General features: G+C 38.9%; 3 protein-coding genes across 6 annotated transcripts in view; 2 read left to right on the forward strand and 1 right to left on the reverse strand.

Moving 5' to 3' along the window:
- The window catches only part of LOC114565870 (zinc finger protein Aiolos), a 60,057-nt gene extending 47,663 nt beyond the window's left edge, over nt 1-12,394 (reverse strand). The window contains exons 1-2 of one of the 4 annotated variants that reach the window (XM_028594215.1): nt 12,297-12,394; nt 9,144-9,241 (exon numbers count right to left, since the gene is read on the reverse strand). The gene's annotated coding sequence lies outside the window, so the exon portion shown is untranslated. Of the gene's footprint in view, nt 1-9,143; nt 9,242-11,514; nt 11,729-11,817; nt 11,885-11,916; nt 12,022-12,296 lie in introns of those variants that run through there. The other 3 variants (XM_028594200.1, XM_028594225.1, XM_028594207.1) reach the window with 3 other exon arrangements.
- Nucleotides 188-3,428, forward strand: ccr7 (chemokine (C-C motif) receptor 7). The gene is made up of 3 exons (XM_028594289.1): nt 188-274; nt 1,652-1,701; nt 1,978-3,428. Exons 1-3 carry the CDS (start codon nt 259-261, stop codon nt 3,103-3,105), a joined length of 1,194 nt encoding a protein of 397 aa, XP_028450090.1. The 5' UTR covers nt 188-258; the 3' UTR covers nt 3,106-3,428.
- On the forward strand, nt 4,916-13,433 carry LOC114563048 (tensin-4). The gene is made up of 11 exons (XM_028589823.1): nt 4,916-4,992; nt 6,084-6,366; nt 7,451-7,787; nt 8,084-8,415; nt 8,515-8,610; nt 8,792-8,923; nt 10,210-10,302; nt 10,984-11,061; nt 11,160-11,222; nt 13,059-13,230; nt 13,361-13,433. Exons 2-11 carry the CDS (start codon nt 6,114-6,116, stop codon nt 13,431-13,433), a joined length of 1,629 nt encoding a protein of 542 aa, XP_028445624.1. The 5' UTR covers nt 4,916-4,992; nt 6,084-6,113.
- The last annotated feature ends 2,532 nt before the right edge of the window (nt 13,434-15,965 follow it).

The raw sequence follows: 15,965 nt of genomic DNA on the forward strand, positions 1-15,965 counted from the left end.
ATAAAAAAAGTACATTGTAGTACCAATAATTGACAAAATAAAAAAAGTTCATTTTTGTTGTTCATATTTTAGTTGGAGACTGTGGTTTTTCAGATTTTTCTCACATGATACTTGAGGGCTGAGGAGAGAGAGAGAGAAAGAGTTTCAGGGAAGTAGGCTTTTTTTTTCATTTCAACAAAGGGAAACCACCATCAAACACAGACATTGAACTCATCTGTGTTTCGTGGCTTTACCTACACTGTCCTACTCTCAGCCAACATGACTCGTGTCAGCGGTGAGTACCTTATCGGAGTTTAACATAGTAAAAAGGACGTATGTGCTGTGCTGAATGAATGCATCAGAAAAAAAAGTGATCAAAATGATCATATTTTAAAAAGATAACCTCAAGTAACAATTTAAAGTGAATCACAGTAAATCTGAAAAGGTAACTAGTAGTAAATTAATCAGTGTTATTTATTGTGTCTGCCAGGGAGAGATAACTGTATTTAACCTATTCAATCAACTAGATTTAACATGGAATAAGTGTAAAATGATTGAAAGTGGTGTCAATGCTGTAACAGTTTCAGCCTCTGTAATAGTTGATTAATAGTAGACTGAGTGAAAGTCACACAGCGGTGACTGCACACAGACACGTTTTGCGAGGTTAACTTCATGTATGTGTTATCAGATAGAACTGGACGCCAGAAGTCGCTTATCAGCCATGTTATTTTTGGAGTAGTCTAAATCTGCCAAATATCTGCAGAAGTAGTTTTTAAACTGATTTCTGTCTTCATTTACAAAACGACAATTAGTGACGTGTATTCTGTAAAAACGCAAATAGGAGTTCAAAATTGAAAGTTATGACTAATGGAGCAGTCTGTATTTAAGTGTAATAAATCACATTTTACATAAAGTGTCACTAAAGACTACTACTAAGAACATTTTTATAAAAATACGGAACTAAACTAACTAAAACCACGTTACCACTAGTTACACAGGAAGCCTCTTACTTCTATCAATAAGCACTTCTATCAATAAGCACGCCGTGTTAAGACCACCACTAACAAATTCAAAACTGAAAATATGACCAGTAGGCTAGCATTTAAAGGGGAACTCCGCCAATTTTCCACATAAAGTTCAGTTTACTAGTGACAGAAGTGCTACTCAGCCTATGACATGTATAATGTATGTTTTCTGTGGCTCTGGAGGAGCTTTGTGAGGTCTAAGAAAATAATAATACCATTAGAATATCTCACTCTGGGCTCAGAGACTACACATGTATATTAGAAAGTCTGGGTTATGATTTGGGGTTATGGAGTTTGAGACGTACGGTAGGCAACTCCTAGGCATGTAGGGTCTAATGAAAAGATGCTTTTGATTGAATTATGGGAAGTGTAGGATCCAGCATTTTTGGAGTTAATTTCATACTAAGGAGTCAAATCTGGGATATTTCTACATTTTGTTGCTCCAGTTTTGACCCTCCTGTGAATCTGTCTTGTAAGACCCCTAATGTTTTGGGATTGTAGAATTAAACTGCAGTAGCCCTTTAACTGATCATTCTATAACCCTTAAACATTACACACAATGGTCATTTGCACGGCGCTATGCTTATTAAGGATATTGTCAATCAAAATATTATTATTATTTTACAGTCTTCCCATTTGTTTTTCAGATCTCCCACACCTACTGCCAGCTGTGCTCATATGGTTAATGCATTTTAAGGTAAGAACAAGTGCAGCACCTATGAAAAGATAAGATGTTGACACGTTCGTAGCTATCTACTACTAGAGGTGAAGACAGCAGGTAACTAACCACAACCTGCCCCTCATAAGCACAATTTCCTTTAAGGAAGTGGTTGGAAAGATGTACCAAAAACTAAGACTTGTCTGCTGAAAAGCAGGTAGCTTATTTTCCCTGATTTATAATTACGTTAGTTGCTTGCTTTAGTTTACTTATTACTTGCTTTTATTTGCTCATTTAATCTGTCTTTGTTTACAGTGTTGCTTATCTCAACATGAAGAGAACCAAACTATCATTATCTACCGTGACAACATCTCCATCATGAACAACTCGGACTATAACATCTCCATGAACTACTCGGACTATAACATCTCCGGATTTGATTATGACGACTTTCCTGTGCTCTGTGTGAAAGAATTGAACCGTAAGTTCCGCCTGTGGTTCATGCCTACCTTCTACTCCATCATCTGCTTCCTGGGGCTGGCAGGAAACCTGCTGGTCATCCTCACCTTCTTCTACTTCAAACGTCTTAAGACCATGACGGATGTGTACCTGCTCAACCTGTCCTTTGCAGACCTGCTCTTTGCCCTGTCGCTCCCCTTTTGGGCAGCCAACTCCATGACAGAATGGAAACTGGGCCTGTTGGTGTGCAAAGCCATGCACACAATCTACAAGGTCAGCTTCTACAGCAGCATGTTCATTCTCTCATTCATCAGCGTGGAGCGCTACTTCGTCATCGCCAAGGCTGTCTCCGCTCACCGCTACCGCTCCCAAGCAGTGTTTCTCAGCAAGGTGTCATCAGTGGCCATCTGGGTGATGGCACTGATCTTCTCCATACCAGAAATGAAGTACACCACAATCAATAACAACACCTGCACCCCTTACTCCAGCACTTCTGACAAGCGCCGTGTCAGCATCCAGGCGAGTCAGATTGTTTTGGCTTTTGCCCTCCCGCTCCTGGTCATGAGCATCTGCTACAGCGGCATTGTCCAGACCCTTTGCCAGTCTCGTAGCTTTGAACGCAATAGGGCCATCAAGGTGATTCTCGCTGTGGTAGCGGTCTTCCTGGTCTGTCAAATGCCTTATAACCTGGTCTTATTTTTGAGCACAGTGGTCACAGCCAAAGGAGGAACCATAGACTGCCAATTCGAGAACAATCTCCTCTATGCCACCGATGTCACCCAGTGTTTGGCCTTCCTGAGGTGCTGCCTGAACCCTTTCGTCTACGCCTTTATCGGTGTAAAGTTTCGTCATGACCTCCTGAAGCTACTGAAGGACTTGGGTTGCATGAGCCACGAGATGTTCTTCAAGTATACCTTGGGAGGAGGCAGGAGAAAGAGCTCATTGGCCACCGACACCGAGACCACCACCACATTCTCTCCATAATGTGGTTTCAGTATGGACGACCTCCTACAACCCCACCTGCAGACCACACACAGACTGCGGAACACTGGATGGATCAAAGTCTCATGTAAAAAGATGTACATAGCAGAGGTGATCATAAATGACAATTTTGTGTTTTGTTGTTTTTGTCCTTTTTTTTGTGTTTATCCTTGTCAGTTAAGCCCAAACAAGGCTTTTGGTTATTTGTTGTGTTGGCAACAGTGTACATTATTTCAAGAAATTCACGGTGTTAATGAAAAAAACTTTCTGACTCGACCATTTGAAGAGCAACAAATCATGTACATTAAACTAACTGAACAAACCAGTCTCTTTGTATTGTAAGCCATTTGCAATATTGTAAGATAATTAAATAAAATTCACTGAAACAAGGCTTTAAAGTGCCGCATTAAGAGAATTAATGTGGATTAGAAACATAAACACATTAAACTTAAACAGGAAAATTGATTAAAAAAATAATTTTCCGTGGGGAAACATGAGTGCTGAGTGCATAACAACCACCTAACAACCAGGAGACATTACTCAAAGAACCAAAGGGCTTAATGAATCAGCAAGTCATAAATATATGCAATGACAAGAATTTGGGATTCAATCTTAAAATCTGACAGAAACAGTAATGTGAAGTGTAGACCAGAGGAATTATGCCAAGTTCAGTTGTAGTTAATAATCTCACAGCAGATATTTTGCAGAAACTATTTTGATTGTGGCCAACTGCAGGAAGGATATGACTTATAAATACATCTTACCTGAAAGTAACAATTACTGACAAAATATGTTTGTCAAAGTACAGCTTGCCATAATAACCTTAGTTCATAGAGGCATGCTTAAATAGCCAGTTAACTGGTGGCAAATCATTTCTGAATTCACTGTAAGTTTTGTTGAGATTTAATTGAAGAAAGCTTTTAATCATTGCGAATCTGATTCTAGCAATAATGTAACATTTATAGCTGAGCATTGTTAGCATGACAATAATCAAGGACAACGCCGCAGATAATGTGCCCAACAGAAGTGATGTGGAGGGAAAACTATAATGGTACAATAATTTACCCTTGAGGAACTCCACGAGTCATGGGAGCACAGTGACACACCTTGTCAGCAAAGGTTAGAAAGAACTTCTGATAAGAAATCCAAGTCTCAAACTGCATCTAAATCTAGAGGAATTAATACAAACCATACATCATCATCATTAATCCAGAGATCACCTGACTGAGGCAGGAAACACCCAGAACAGACTGACCTGCTTTATATAAAAACAATTACACCTGGTGAATAAACTCTAAATATTCAGTAGCATTAATAAACTCATCACCATACTGGCTTTATAAAATCGTGCACCTACGTCAGCAGCAGAATCAGACCAATCAGATAAAAAGCTCATTGGAGTTTGTGATAACAGATGATACTCCAACACACAGGATCAGCAGAGTTAAGATCCTGCTTGTTTCAACATTTCCTACAACACCCAGTATTCTGTGCAAACACAGCTACTGAATATGCACCGCCAGGTTAATATTTTATAATGCAAAAGTTGAAAATGTTACATATGCAAGCACATTACAAACAATGATGTGGAATAACACCCCATGTACTACCTGTTTTGATACACTTTCTTCAGAACAGTTGAAATCCTAGCTCTATGTAAAAAAAAAACACACCCTTCCAGTCATAAACTTTACACAGCTAAAATTACATCATCAGTAGGAGCCGCAGGGATAAGTGATCCTCAGAGTGCTGATAGGCTCACAGGCAGAAGGGTTGGGATTGCATTATTAAAAGCATGCAACACACAAAATGTCAAAGTAAAACAGTGGCCAGTCTGAGAGGAAAACAACCTTACAGCTGCAGAATTTTCACCAGAAGAAAACAAACAAGGTAAGATTACCTCTTTAACCTAAAATAATCAGTTACAGTAAAAAATATACACGAGCAGCAGCTTTGAACAAATATATTAACAGCACTTCATTTTTATTGGATTGCTCCCTGTCCATTATGAATGCAGTGTATTTTTTTTATTATTGCAGCAGCAGATCTTAGCAAGGAGATAAAAAGCTATGTCAAAGCAAATTAGGATGCTCCACATATGTATGCTCTCATTTCCTAAAATGAAAAACTGCTCACTGTGTCAAAAATTGCAATGCAGCTCATATGCCTATTGTATGTGTGTGGCACACCATTGTTATTGACAAAGGTCCGAGTGACTGCTTCTCAAAAGTAAAAAAAACAAAAAACACATTCTGATTGGTCTGAATTTTTATATTAAAATAAGCTGATTTTTGTCTGTAGACTACTTTAAAAGAAATGTTCTGTGTGTTGTAAGAAAACACTAGTGTAGCCACGGCAACCACCAGTCACCTGGGTGACTCATTGAGCACCACTCCTCGTCTGAAACACAAGAGAGGGAGACGCAGTGTAATCAGATTTCCCTCAAAATTACACAACCTTCCCCAACAGCTAGTCACGCTGCTATCAGCATTAAGGAAGCCGTTTACTCAGCTTGTGTCATTATTCATCCAGTAGTTTTATGGATGGATTGAGAAACAAGCCTTGGGCTACGTTTACTGATATATGCACTGTAGGACACAGATTGTAATTTTCTTTATTAACTTAAGCAAAAGCTTTCAAGTTATTTATTGCTTTAGTCCAGTGAACAATTTCAACTTTATTTATAACATCTATTGAAGAACATTTCTTATTAAAATCTAGCAGCTGCAAATGCAATTGCACAGCAATTGTTGTCAAGATGTTGCTTTAATCACAGAAAGCAGCAATGAAAAACGTGATTGGCATTTATGTACGGTATAATGCATAACTGTGGCCAAAATGCACTTAATGTTTTATGAACAGGAGTATCTAGTGATAAAAAAGGTTATGATTAGTCTGTTTTGCAAAGAGGACAAAAGCAAGACTATTATTCCAGTGAAGACAGTGTAACTGATGCCTCTCTATTGTATCTCTGCCTGTAGTAGTCCCAGAAGACTGAGAGCTCTCCTAAAATGATGCCTACAGCTAAAGGCATGTCCCGAATGATACCCACTCACGTTCTGAGAGTGGGTCAAACTGTCCGCCTGGACTCGGCGAATGAGACAGTCAACCAACATCCCAGTGTCACGGAGCTCGGCGGTAACAATGGTGACTCTGATCTCGATATTTCAATGGATAATCTCAACCAGCTCATCCTAGAACTGGATCCAACATTTAAACCATTTGAAGTCAACAGGAGTCCCTCGTGCATCAGGCCTCCAACAGGTACCACCTTTGTTTCTACACTGTCTATTCAAACCTTCGTTGCTGTTAGAACTTTATTACTTAAACGCATCAACAAGGTCAACAAATGACAGCCTCCAACCTACAGGGGTGTGACACAGAGCACAATAACACCAACGTAACCATTACAAGACAAGTAGTACACATAGCCTGGGGCTTTGGAAATGTACCCTCCCTTTTTAAGATCATTTTTATTTTGTTTTAATCATGGGGTAATTGCAGCAATTCAGCTGTTCTGGGATTACTGCCCAGACTAGTACCACACCCTGCACATGTTGCTACAGATACAGGGAAGCTCGCTGAAGAAGACACTCACGTGTGTCTTCTCTCAGACCAGCTCGGATCAGAAAGTGTGCACAAGAGTCATGGATTTCCTGTTGCTCATCTTCTCTTAAAGGATGTTTGGTCATATTTTTATGAGGGCTGAGTGCTATGTTTGAACAACAAGTTGGAAGGAAATCAAGCGACAGCGATGAGAAATCAGACACGGAAAGGTTCATTTCATCAGTTAAAAAACAGTACAGTAAAAGACAAAATGCATGCGATGTGTTGATGACTACTTCTTTTCGATTGTTGCAAAACAGATTATTTCCCCTTGAAACAACCTCATCACTTGCCTATAGTCTAAGGTGCATGCTATTTCTGTTTCAACATTTAATGTTGAAACAGAAATAGCATGCACCTTAGTCAATATTATGTAACTTCAGTTGCAGACGGCACCAGTCACACAGGCTACAGTGTTTTTCTGAGGGCATAAGCTCACTCAGTGCCTATCAACACTGACGCAGACAGATCCTCAAGTTCACAAGAACAAGTAGGGACTCCTCCAGCTGTAACGCGTGGAAGTAATGACCTGAGCTGTCCAAGCAAGTACCAGCAAGAGAAATATGAATGTCTTTATCAGGTGAGTTTAGGCCAAGCCCTTTTTGCAAACAGAAAACCAAACCATGAAGCCAGAGAAATCATGGAACACGCAGGGTTTTTCCACTGAGCGCGTCGTTCGGTTTCATGACATTTCATTATCTCTTTTCAGTGCTTTTGTTCAGACTTTCCTCTCTATTCTCAGACGACTCAGATGAAGATGTCTCCCACTGCGTGTTGGTCCCTCGAGGTTGTTCTCCCTGCTCCCTGCCCACCTTGGTCCCATCCGTGTCACCCAGTATACCCATCCCTACACACGGCAGTGCCAGCTGCAGTCCCCATGGCTCACTGGTGTTCTCCAGCTCCCCTACATCCTCCCTGCCTCCGCTGCCATTTGGAAGTGCACCCAGACGAAATCCTTCACATAGACATGACGCAACCTTTTCCCAAGGGTCCCTGCGCTTGTCACACTCAAACAGAAACAGCGCTGTCTCGCTCCTCTCCATGTCAACATGCTCAGACACCAGCTACATCCTTGGCAGGTAAAACTCACAATCAAAGCAAAGGCCTGCCTTTAAACAAGTCTGGAATGGGGATCTTTTAAATATGTTGCAAAACCTTCACTGGGGACTTAGTGGGCTGATTCCGGTTTGTGATTTTGCAGTCGAACACAAGTTTTAAAGCAATAATAACAGTCCAAAACTGGAAACCAGTTGTAACCATATCCCCAGAAACAGTGTAGTGCCATATTTTGTATCTGTATCATTTATGTTAAGGTAATGTTTACTGATACAGGGTATCTGTACATTTACAACATATCCTCTTCCTCCCTGCATAGCAACCTGTCCCTGGCCAGTGAAGACGCTGACTCTCCAGAGTCCATCCTCACTCGCATGTCCAGCTCCTTCAGTGATGGGTCCGGAACGAGGCCATTTCATGACGGGCACAGCCCAGACAAGCCCCCACTGTTAAGGCGAGGACATCTACAGGAGCATCACGGCAAAGGAGCGCAGAGCAGTCCGTCTTCGCTCTCTGGGTCTTTCAACGATATTCCTGTACTGCTCATCAACGGTGAACCACAGCCGGATCTGCACATCCAGTCTCCTGGAACAGAAATGGACTTGATACAGACCACCCATGTGTCCAACTCAAAGCCATTTTCTCCTCACAGTGAGTCACATGTCTCATAGTAGTCTGTTTCGCTGGCAGCTACCATATTTTAAACGGTATTTGACCCTACTCTCATATTGTTTTTTGACGGCTGTTTAGGTTTCCAAGCCCATTTTAATGGCAGCCAGCCCTCAATGAAGTTTGTCATGGACACTTCAAAGTTTTGGTTCCGTCCACATATCAACAGAGCAGAAGGTGAGAATCTTGAAACATTACTCCAGAAATAACTCATTGAAGATGTACAGTAATAGCTTTACTCAGGCTCTGAAGTTATTTCATCTTGCAGGGATATAGGATTCTTCTGCAGTACAGATACAGTAATAAACACACATTTGCAACTGTCTAAGCATTTTCTATGTTGCTTCATTCATTCTAGCTGAAGCTCTGGTAAAGGATAAGGAGGCAGGGACATTTGTGGTGAGAGACAGCACCTCCTACAAAGGCAGTTTTGGCCTGGCTATGAAGGTGGACCAAATGGCCGCCAACTTCACTGCTACCACCTACCCAGGTAAACCTACGTATACTAGTCATGACCTTATGACTAGGCTTGACCTTACGACTCCTTTTGAATCCTGTGCTATTATAAAAGCCATAGTTTTGGTCAGATACAGGAAAGAGAAGGTCACGAATGCCACAACTACCACAATCAAGGACAAACAACGGGAACACAGTGCAGCTGTCGTCATTTGTCTATACCAGAGACATGAACGCCTCAGGGTTTCACTTACCCAACTCGGCTGATGTGAATGGGCATGTCTGATGGCATCCAGCCTATGTGTGGCGAGGCAGGAGACAGTTCTGTTATTTTTTCCACCCACGGTATACGCTGTATAAACACAAAAGAAAACCATCTGTTTATGGCACTGTAAGCAATCTAAGAGGAAAGAATGGATCTCACTCACGAAACAATTTTGAGGTTTACTCCATTTGCAGATTTGTATTTTTTAAACTTTTTTAGGAATGCAGGATATGAAAGACATGTGAGCAGAGTGTCGGGCACTGAGATCATTTCAGTGTGCAGAGTCAGAGTACATTGTCTGTTACGACAAATCCTTGGTCGAGAGATGTCGCCAAATCTTCTCTTTTTGACATCAATGTTATTTTGAGGAACAATATGCAGCGTAATTTAGATATAGTCAAACAAGAAAAATGTTATAAGACATAATATTTGTTAGGGTTGTGAAAGAGTGACATGAAATAGGTCACATCTTTTAAAAATGAAATTTGTTTTAAATGAGAAGATTACTAGACAGAATTATTTATTGAATATAATTTAAATAGAGCAGCGTTTGTGTTTTTAGTGATCTTGGTGTTGTTGAAGATGAATTTCACTTTGTAATTCAATGCCCCGTGTACAGCAACTGGCAGCAGTCCGCTAGCTGAAAACATTTAGTCAAAGAATCCAGATTTATTTGGGTTTTCTGAATGTAATATGAGTTGAGTTGGCTTGTTAATTATAATTCATTTTGGTGAGATTTATAGAAAATGCGTGGCAGCTGACTCTGTATCCTTCATAATAGGTTACAGGGTATAGTATTATAGAACATTCCTTTATGTAAATGAAATCTTTTAAAATAAATAATAAAACACCTGTGATCATCTTGGTGTTTGATGTTGTCTAGTGTCTTGTAAGCCTGTGCTGGGCATCATGTGGTGCAGGATACTTAACATAAATAAGTTAAAAAAAAAAAAATAATCATGAATAAAACAAAAATATGGATTAGTCATGAGCCATATGAAATAACTGCCAGTGCTATCACTTTTATGTATTTTATTGTCTTTTTATCAAAACAGGAGAGAGCAGTTCAGATCTTGTCAGACACTTCCTTATTGAATCATCCGCTAAGGGCGTGCGCATCAAAGGCTCTTCTCAGGAACCATACTTTGGTAAGTAAAGTCAACAACAAGTCCAGTGATCAATTTCCTTCCAAACTCACTCACAATTCACTTGCCTACTCAATATGAGAACACATCCTGGTTTGGCTGTTGTCTGCCACACCAGAACTGAGTCAGCCATGTCTGGCCTCTAAAGATGTGGGTGGGCAGCAGTGGGCGGATCTTGTTCTTTATTCAAAAAGGTATGAGTTCACAGGGTGTGTTCCCACACCCACAGAGCGATTATCAAGGTTCATTGTGGCTTTCTTTCTTATCTGCTTCCAAATAATCCCATCTCTGCAAGAGCTGTGGTGGCTCTGGAAAACCCCCAAACAGCAAAAAAAAAAAAAAAAAAAAAGCTATTTCAATGGAACCAGATTTACTCTTAATTTAAATATAATCTGAAAGTCTTTATATCATAATAAAAATATCCAGACTTTTAAAACTACAGTAGAATATATCCTGGAATGGGCCAATGGATTAAGATATGTATTTACATAGCAAAATGTCTATCCACATCAAAAGAATTACCTAAGGAAAACACTAAACTGCATTAATCATAAGATATCCCCTTCCTCATTTACACTTTAAAATAATGTCAGTGAAATACTTACTTGAATTTCTCATAGTAGCCTACTTGTACTTAGTTAGCTCTGTACTAATATGTACTAAGATTTTGTGTTATCTTTGCAGGTAGTCTCTCTGCCCTGGTTTACCAGCACACTATTTCTGCTTATGCTTTACCCTGCAAGTTACTACTCCACTCCCAAGGTAGGCCATTACTGCAAAAAACAGGCTTTTTATTTTATTTGTCTGTAAAAATGTTTGTGTGCAAAAATAAAAACCTAATCTCTTCTTTGCCTACACAGATCTGGGCGCAGCGGAAGAGAGGGCAAATAGCAAACCAGCATCAGATGACAAGACTAGAACAGGTGGGACAAAATAACAGTGACAAACTGTTTGCATTAGCATGTCATTTTACTAGCACTTATCTTCAGCGAATGCTTCTAAAGTGCCACTTAACGTGACCTAGGAGCAAAAACAAGAAGCAGAGCTGTCAGACACAAAAAGGAATGTCAGCAACAATGTGACGTTATGTCAGTGGGTTGAGGTATAACAATGAACATTACATGTCATTTTTACATTTTACATGAACAAGACAACACGTTTCAATAACAAATGTGGCGTTAAACTACGTTAAATTAACCTATATATTTGTTCTACCTTTTCATCCTCTGTAGTCACAAACATGATGGTTTTGGAGCCATGTATGTGGAAATGCTAACAGTAGATTGTCCCAAACAGTTTGCTAATTGAGGTTAAGTTAGCTAACAGCTAACGTTAGCTAACGTCAATTAACTTGACAGTAACGTAGGCTGCGTATTTAGGACTCCTCTGAAACTTTTCAGAAAGTCCTATAGAAACATTTTAGTGTTAAAAGTAAATTTAAGTAAGGTTGTTTTGAAGCTAAGAGAACAGACAGGTTTGAGTGTGGAGGTTTGACTCTAAACACTGTTTTCACTTTACCTTAACTAAACCTCAGAGAGTTAGCTTACATTAATTGACCCTTAACGTTATCCCACACTGGAAAAACACACACAGGTGTAACTAATAACCTTAACTAACCTTAATGAAGGCTGTGTTTCGTTGTACGTGTGCCAGGACTAGGGTCTTGTTGTTATGTGTTATGTTGCTTGCCCAGAGAAGGAATGGAATGAAGGCATAGCTAATTAGTGGAATTATTTACACCTGTGCTTCACCTGTGGTTGGAGTCAATATATGTTTTCTTCGTTGTACTACTTATTTTTAAACTTTGAAAAAGCCAATCAATCAATTGATTGTAATTTATTTTTTCAAGTTAAGCGTATTTGGCTTTGGACAAAAGCGTCTGGCAGATGAATAGATGGAACTATGTTAATGTAACTTGTTTTAGATTAATGAATTAATCAATCAATCAATCAACCGACAGTGGTGGAAGGGAAGATGTATTCAGATTTTTTACTTACCTCAAGGTAAACATTCTCCACCACAAGTATGTCCTGCATTCAAGTAGAAGTACATAAGTATTGGCAGCAACATGAAAGTACTCATTGGGCAGCAGAATGGTCCCTGTTACATTTTATTGTTGGATTATCATGAGGCGTTACTGTCTATGCAGTATTCCATGTTGTAGCCGGTTGAGGTAAAGCTTGTTTATGTAGTTTATTCAAGAAAAGTGATTCAGGTTTTGTTAGTGATTGATATAATAGTATATTTTGTATGTAACATGTTATCTAATCTACAAAGTAACTTCACCTGTCAGATAAATGTAGCACAGTAAAAAGTACATTTCCCTCTGAAATGTGGTGGAGTTGAAGTATAATATACCATAAATATACCACTTGAGTAAATGTACTTAGTTAGCCGTCTTTCCACCACTGCCAACTGAGCAGCTAACCAAGCAATTCATTACATTTGTCTAATTTCTATATATTTTCAATCATATCTCTAAATATAAAAAAGAAAATAGACCTGGACATTGGAACTGGATTGAGAAAAGACAGCTTGGGTCGAAGGTTACTGTGTTTCCTCTCAGTAATAAATATAAGTCAATTTGGGCCAATCATATTTAAAACATGATTCATTTATGTCTACGTTTCCTATTAAAATTTAAAAGAGGGTTAATTGGCCAACAATCCAGGAGGGAGTTTATCTTGATTAAATGTTCTAACCCACATGTTTAATGATGCCTTCAGCCTCCATTTCTAATCAAAGTAGCTTGTCCATAGCTTGCAATTTCGTCTACCTGAATGCTGTCCCCACTGAGACGCTGACGGGCCCTTGTGCGGTGCAGAAGGCGGTGTCCTCTACATTTGCGAAGGCCCCGGGTTCCTTCACACCAACCATAATCAACCTGAAGGTGTCTTTAAAGGGTGTCACACTGACAGATATCAACAGGAAGTAAGAAAACACACATCCTGCCATCCTGCTGCTGAGATTTGACTTACAGTATACTACAAAAACCATGCGGTTTGGGTGCAACATTGAGTTCAACTGATCATATCTAACAGCCATAACCCTTTCTTTTCAGGCTCTTCTTCAGACGCCATTACCCCACTCACCTGCTTAGCTACAGTGGTGAAGATCCAGACAATCGACTGTGAGTATACAGCAGCTAGTTATGAAATCAAAGGGATTCATTTTGAGAATGATACACACTTATACAAATATTCTGTGTCATTCACTATGGTTACATTCTCCTTCATGTTAGTAACTGTATATAAATATTATATATATATATATATATATATATATATATATATATATATATATATATATATATATATGAATGAACAGAGCATGTGTGACGTCACCCATTGGTTTGGTTACATATTTGTGTTGACACAGTCAGTACAACATTTACATGTGTAATTATTTATATCAGCAGTATGAATTTACCACTGTTGTTTTCTTCGGTTTCCTCACATTTACCTGGGTCTAAGTTCTGCTAGTGTCTGATTGGTTAGTTCAGCGACATGTGATTAAGTAAAATGAGGAAATGTTGTTGTTGTTGTTGTTGTGGAGCTGATGAAGTGAAGAAGAAGAACAGCAAAGTGCTGCTCAACAAAGTGATCCTTCTCCATCCAGCTGTTTCTTATTATTTAGAACGATATAACCACCACATATCGAAACCTCATGTTACATATACATACACTTTTTTAAGTTTTTTTTTTACCGCATAAAATCACACATGTAACTAATCCCATTAATGATGGCTTAGTTCCATTTTGTTGCCCCTCGCTGGAACTGACTAAATGGAGAAGTCATTAATGTTATTAATGACACCTGTGCTTCTCCTGTTGTAACGTTAAACATTTAATCAATAAAAAAAAATAAAAATACCAGGCATTTCTGAAACATAACTAACATTTCTGTTAACAAATAAAATGTAGACCACATCTTTAAATTTTAAACTTTGTCTTTTTTTTTTTTTTTTTTTTTTTACAGGTGGGTTAACGGTTCCAGTTTTGGTGCAAGGTGAATTTGTATTTAAATTCCTGACAAAAACCAGAATGATGTTTTGCATTTACCATTTCCATTTGGTTTAACATTTATTATTACTCTTTTCATTATTATATTTACAGTTTTTTCATAAGATAAATGCTGCATAATGTTACATTTCACAGATTGTTTAAAGAAATGTCCTATTTTCAGTTTATTTTTCATTTATTTTTTTATTACCATTTTTAACATGATCGTAGAGGTGCGATATGTAGCTAAAGGATGTAACAAATTGAATCGCAATTGCAATATCTGGCAAAAAATAAACAGTTCTTCTTGAACTTCAATTTGTACTAATTCAATCTAATCTAAATCAATTTCTTCTTTGTCCCAACAGGATGTTTGGCTTGGTGGCGAAAGGTGTGGAGGCTGGCATGGAGAATGTATGCCACGTCTTTGCAGAATATGACCCCCTGCAGCCTTGCAACAAAGTCACCAAGGTTATTCAGGCCGCCATAGCCAAGCAGTAGACACACAAGAGACTGAGACAACATGTCGCCTGTCTTATACTGCGCTTTGCTCAAGTAACCCGTCCAATATGGTGGCCATTGGTAAGTCTCTCCTGCTGTTTGTTAAACTGGACAAGTTACAATACCAGCAACATCTGATTTAGAAGTGCTTAGGACGACCCAGACTCTGCCATGGTCACGTGATTACAGTCATATTGGTGAAAATGTGGCATATATGAAGATATACAAAACTGGACAGCTGTCAATCATGAACATAACAGGTTCCAAGGATCCAACAACATATGATTGTAATTAAATGTCTCACTGTTACTGTTAGCACATTTCCAACCAGTTTGTACAAATGTTGGTACAAACTCAACAATGTTTGTGTTATACTCCCAAAATATAATTTCAATGTAAAATTGTAGAAAATGTCAGAAACCAACAGTTTACATAGAGGTTAGAGCATATGTGTCAAACTCAAGGCCCGCGGGCCGAACCCGGCCCCTCTCAGGTTTTGATCCGGCCTGCATATCAGTTGAGCTTCACAATAAATGTAATCTAGTTGTGCGCCAAACCCAAGAAGACACAAAAGTGTTTTTCAAACTGTAATTACGTGAAACTCAAAGCAGAATTTGGCAGATTTGCCGACACTCAAAATCCCACAGAACCAGTGAGTTTTTATATTCAGGCTAAGAAAGAGGTTTCTTTGAGTCGGCTGTGTGGTAGCCTACTTTTTGTTTTGCTTGATTTGCTAAAATGATGGCTTATGGAACTTTTTTGCTAACTTTTGTAGAGCTTTACGTCAACAAAAATGTGTCCAAAAGTAAAAGAAATGACAAAAGAATGTGACAAACAAAAAAAAAAGCGGCATGGAGTAATACAGTCAAAGCTATTTGACTTTTCTTAATAAAAGCATGTCAATAAACTATACTTGTCTGGCCCTTGGTGTGATTTTCATTTTCTAGAGTTTGACACCCCTGGGTTAGGGCATGGTAAAGCACTTGATTTGTCTTATTTCTTAAATGTACAGCAGAATGAGTCCCATGTAAACCAATGAGGTGTAAATCTGCACTAGCCGATGCGTGCATGTGATAGTGATGAGGGATTTTGAAGGATAGTCACATTGTCACATCCTTTCATTTCAAAGCACTTTGCATATACCCTAGTTGTACATTTCAGAAT

This window comes from Perca flavescens, chromosome 2, assembly GCF_004354835.1.
Source record: "Perca flavescens isolate YP-PL-M2 chromosome 2, PFLA_1.0, whole genome shotgun sequence".
NCBI lineage: Eukaryota > Metazoa > Chordata > Actinopteri > Perciformes > Percidae > Perca > Perca flavescens.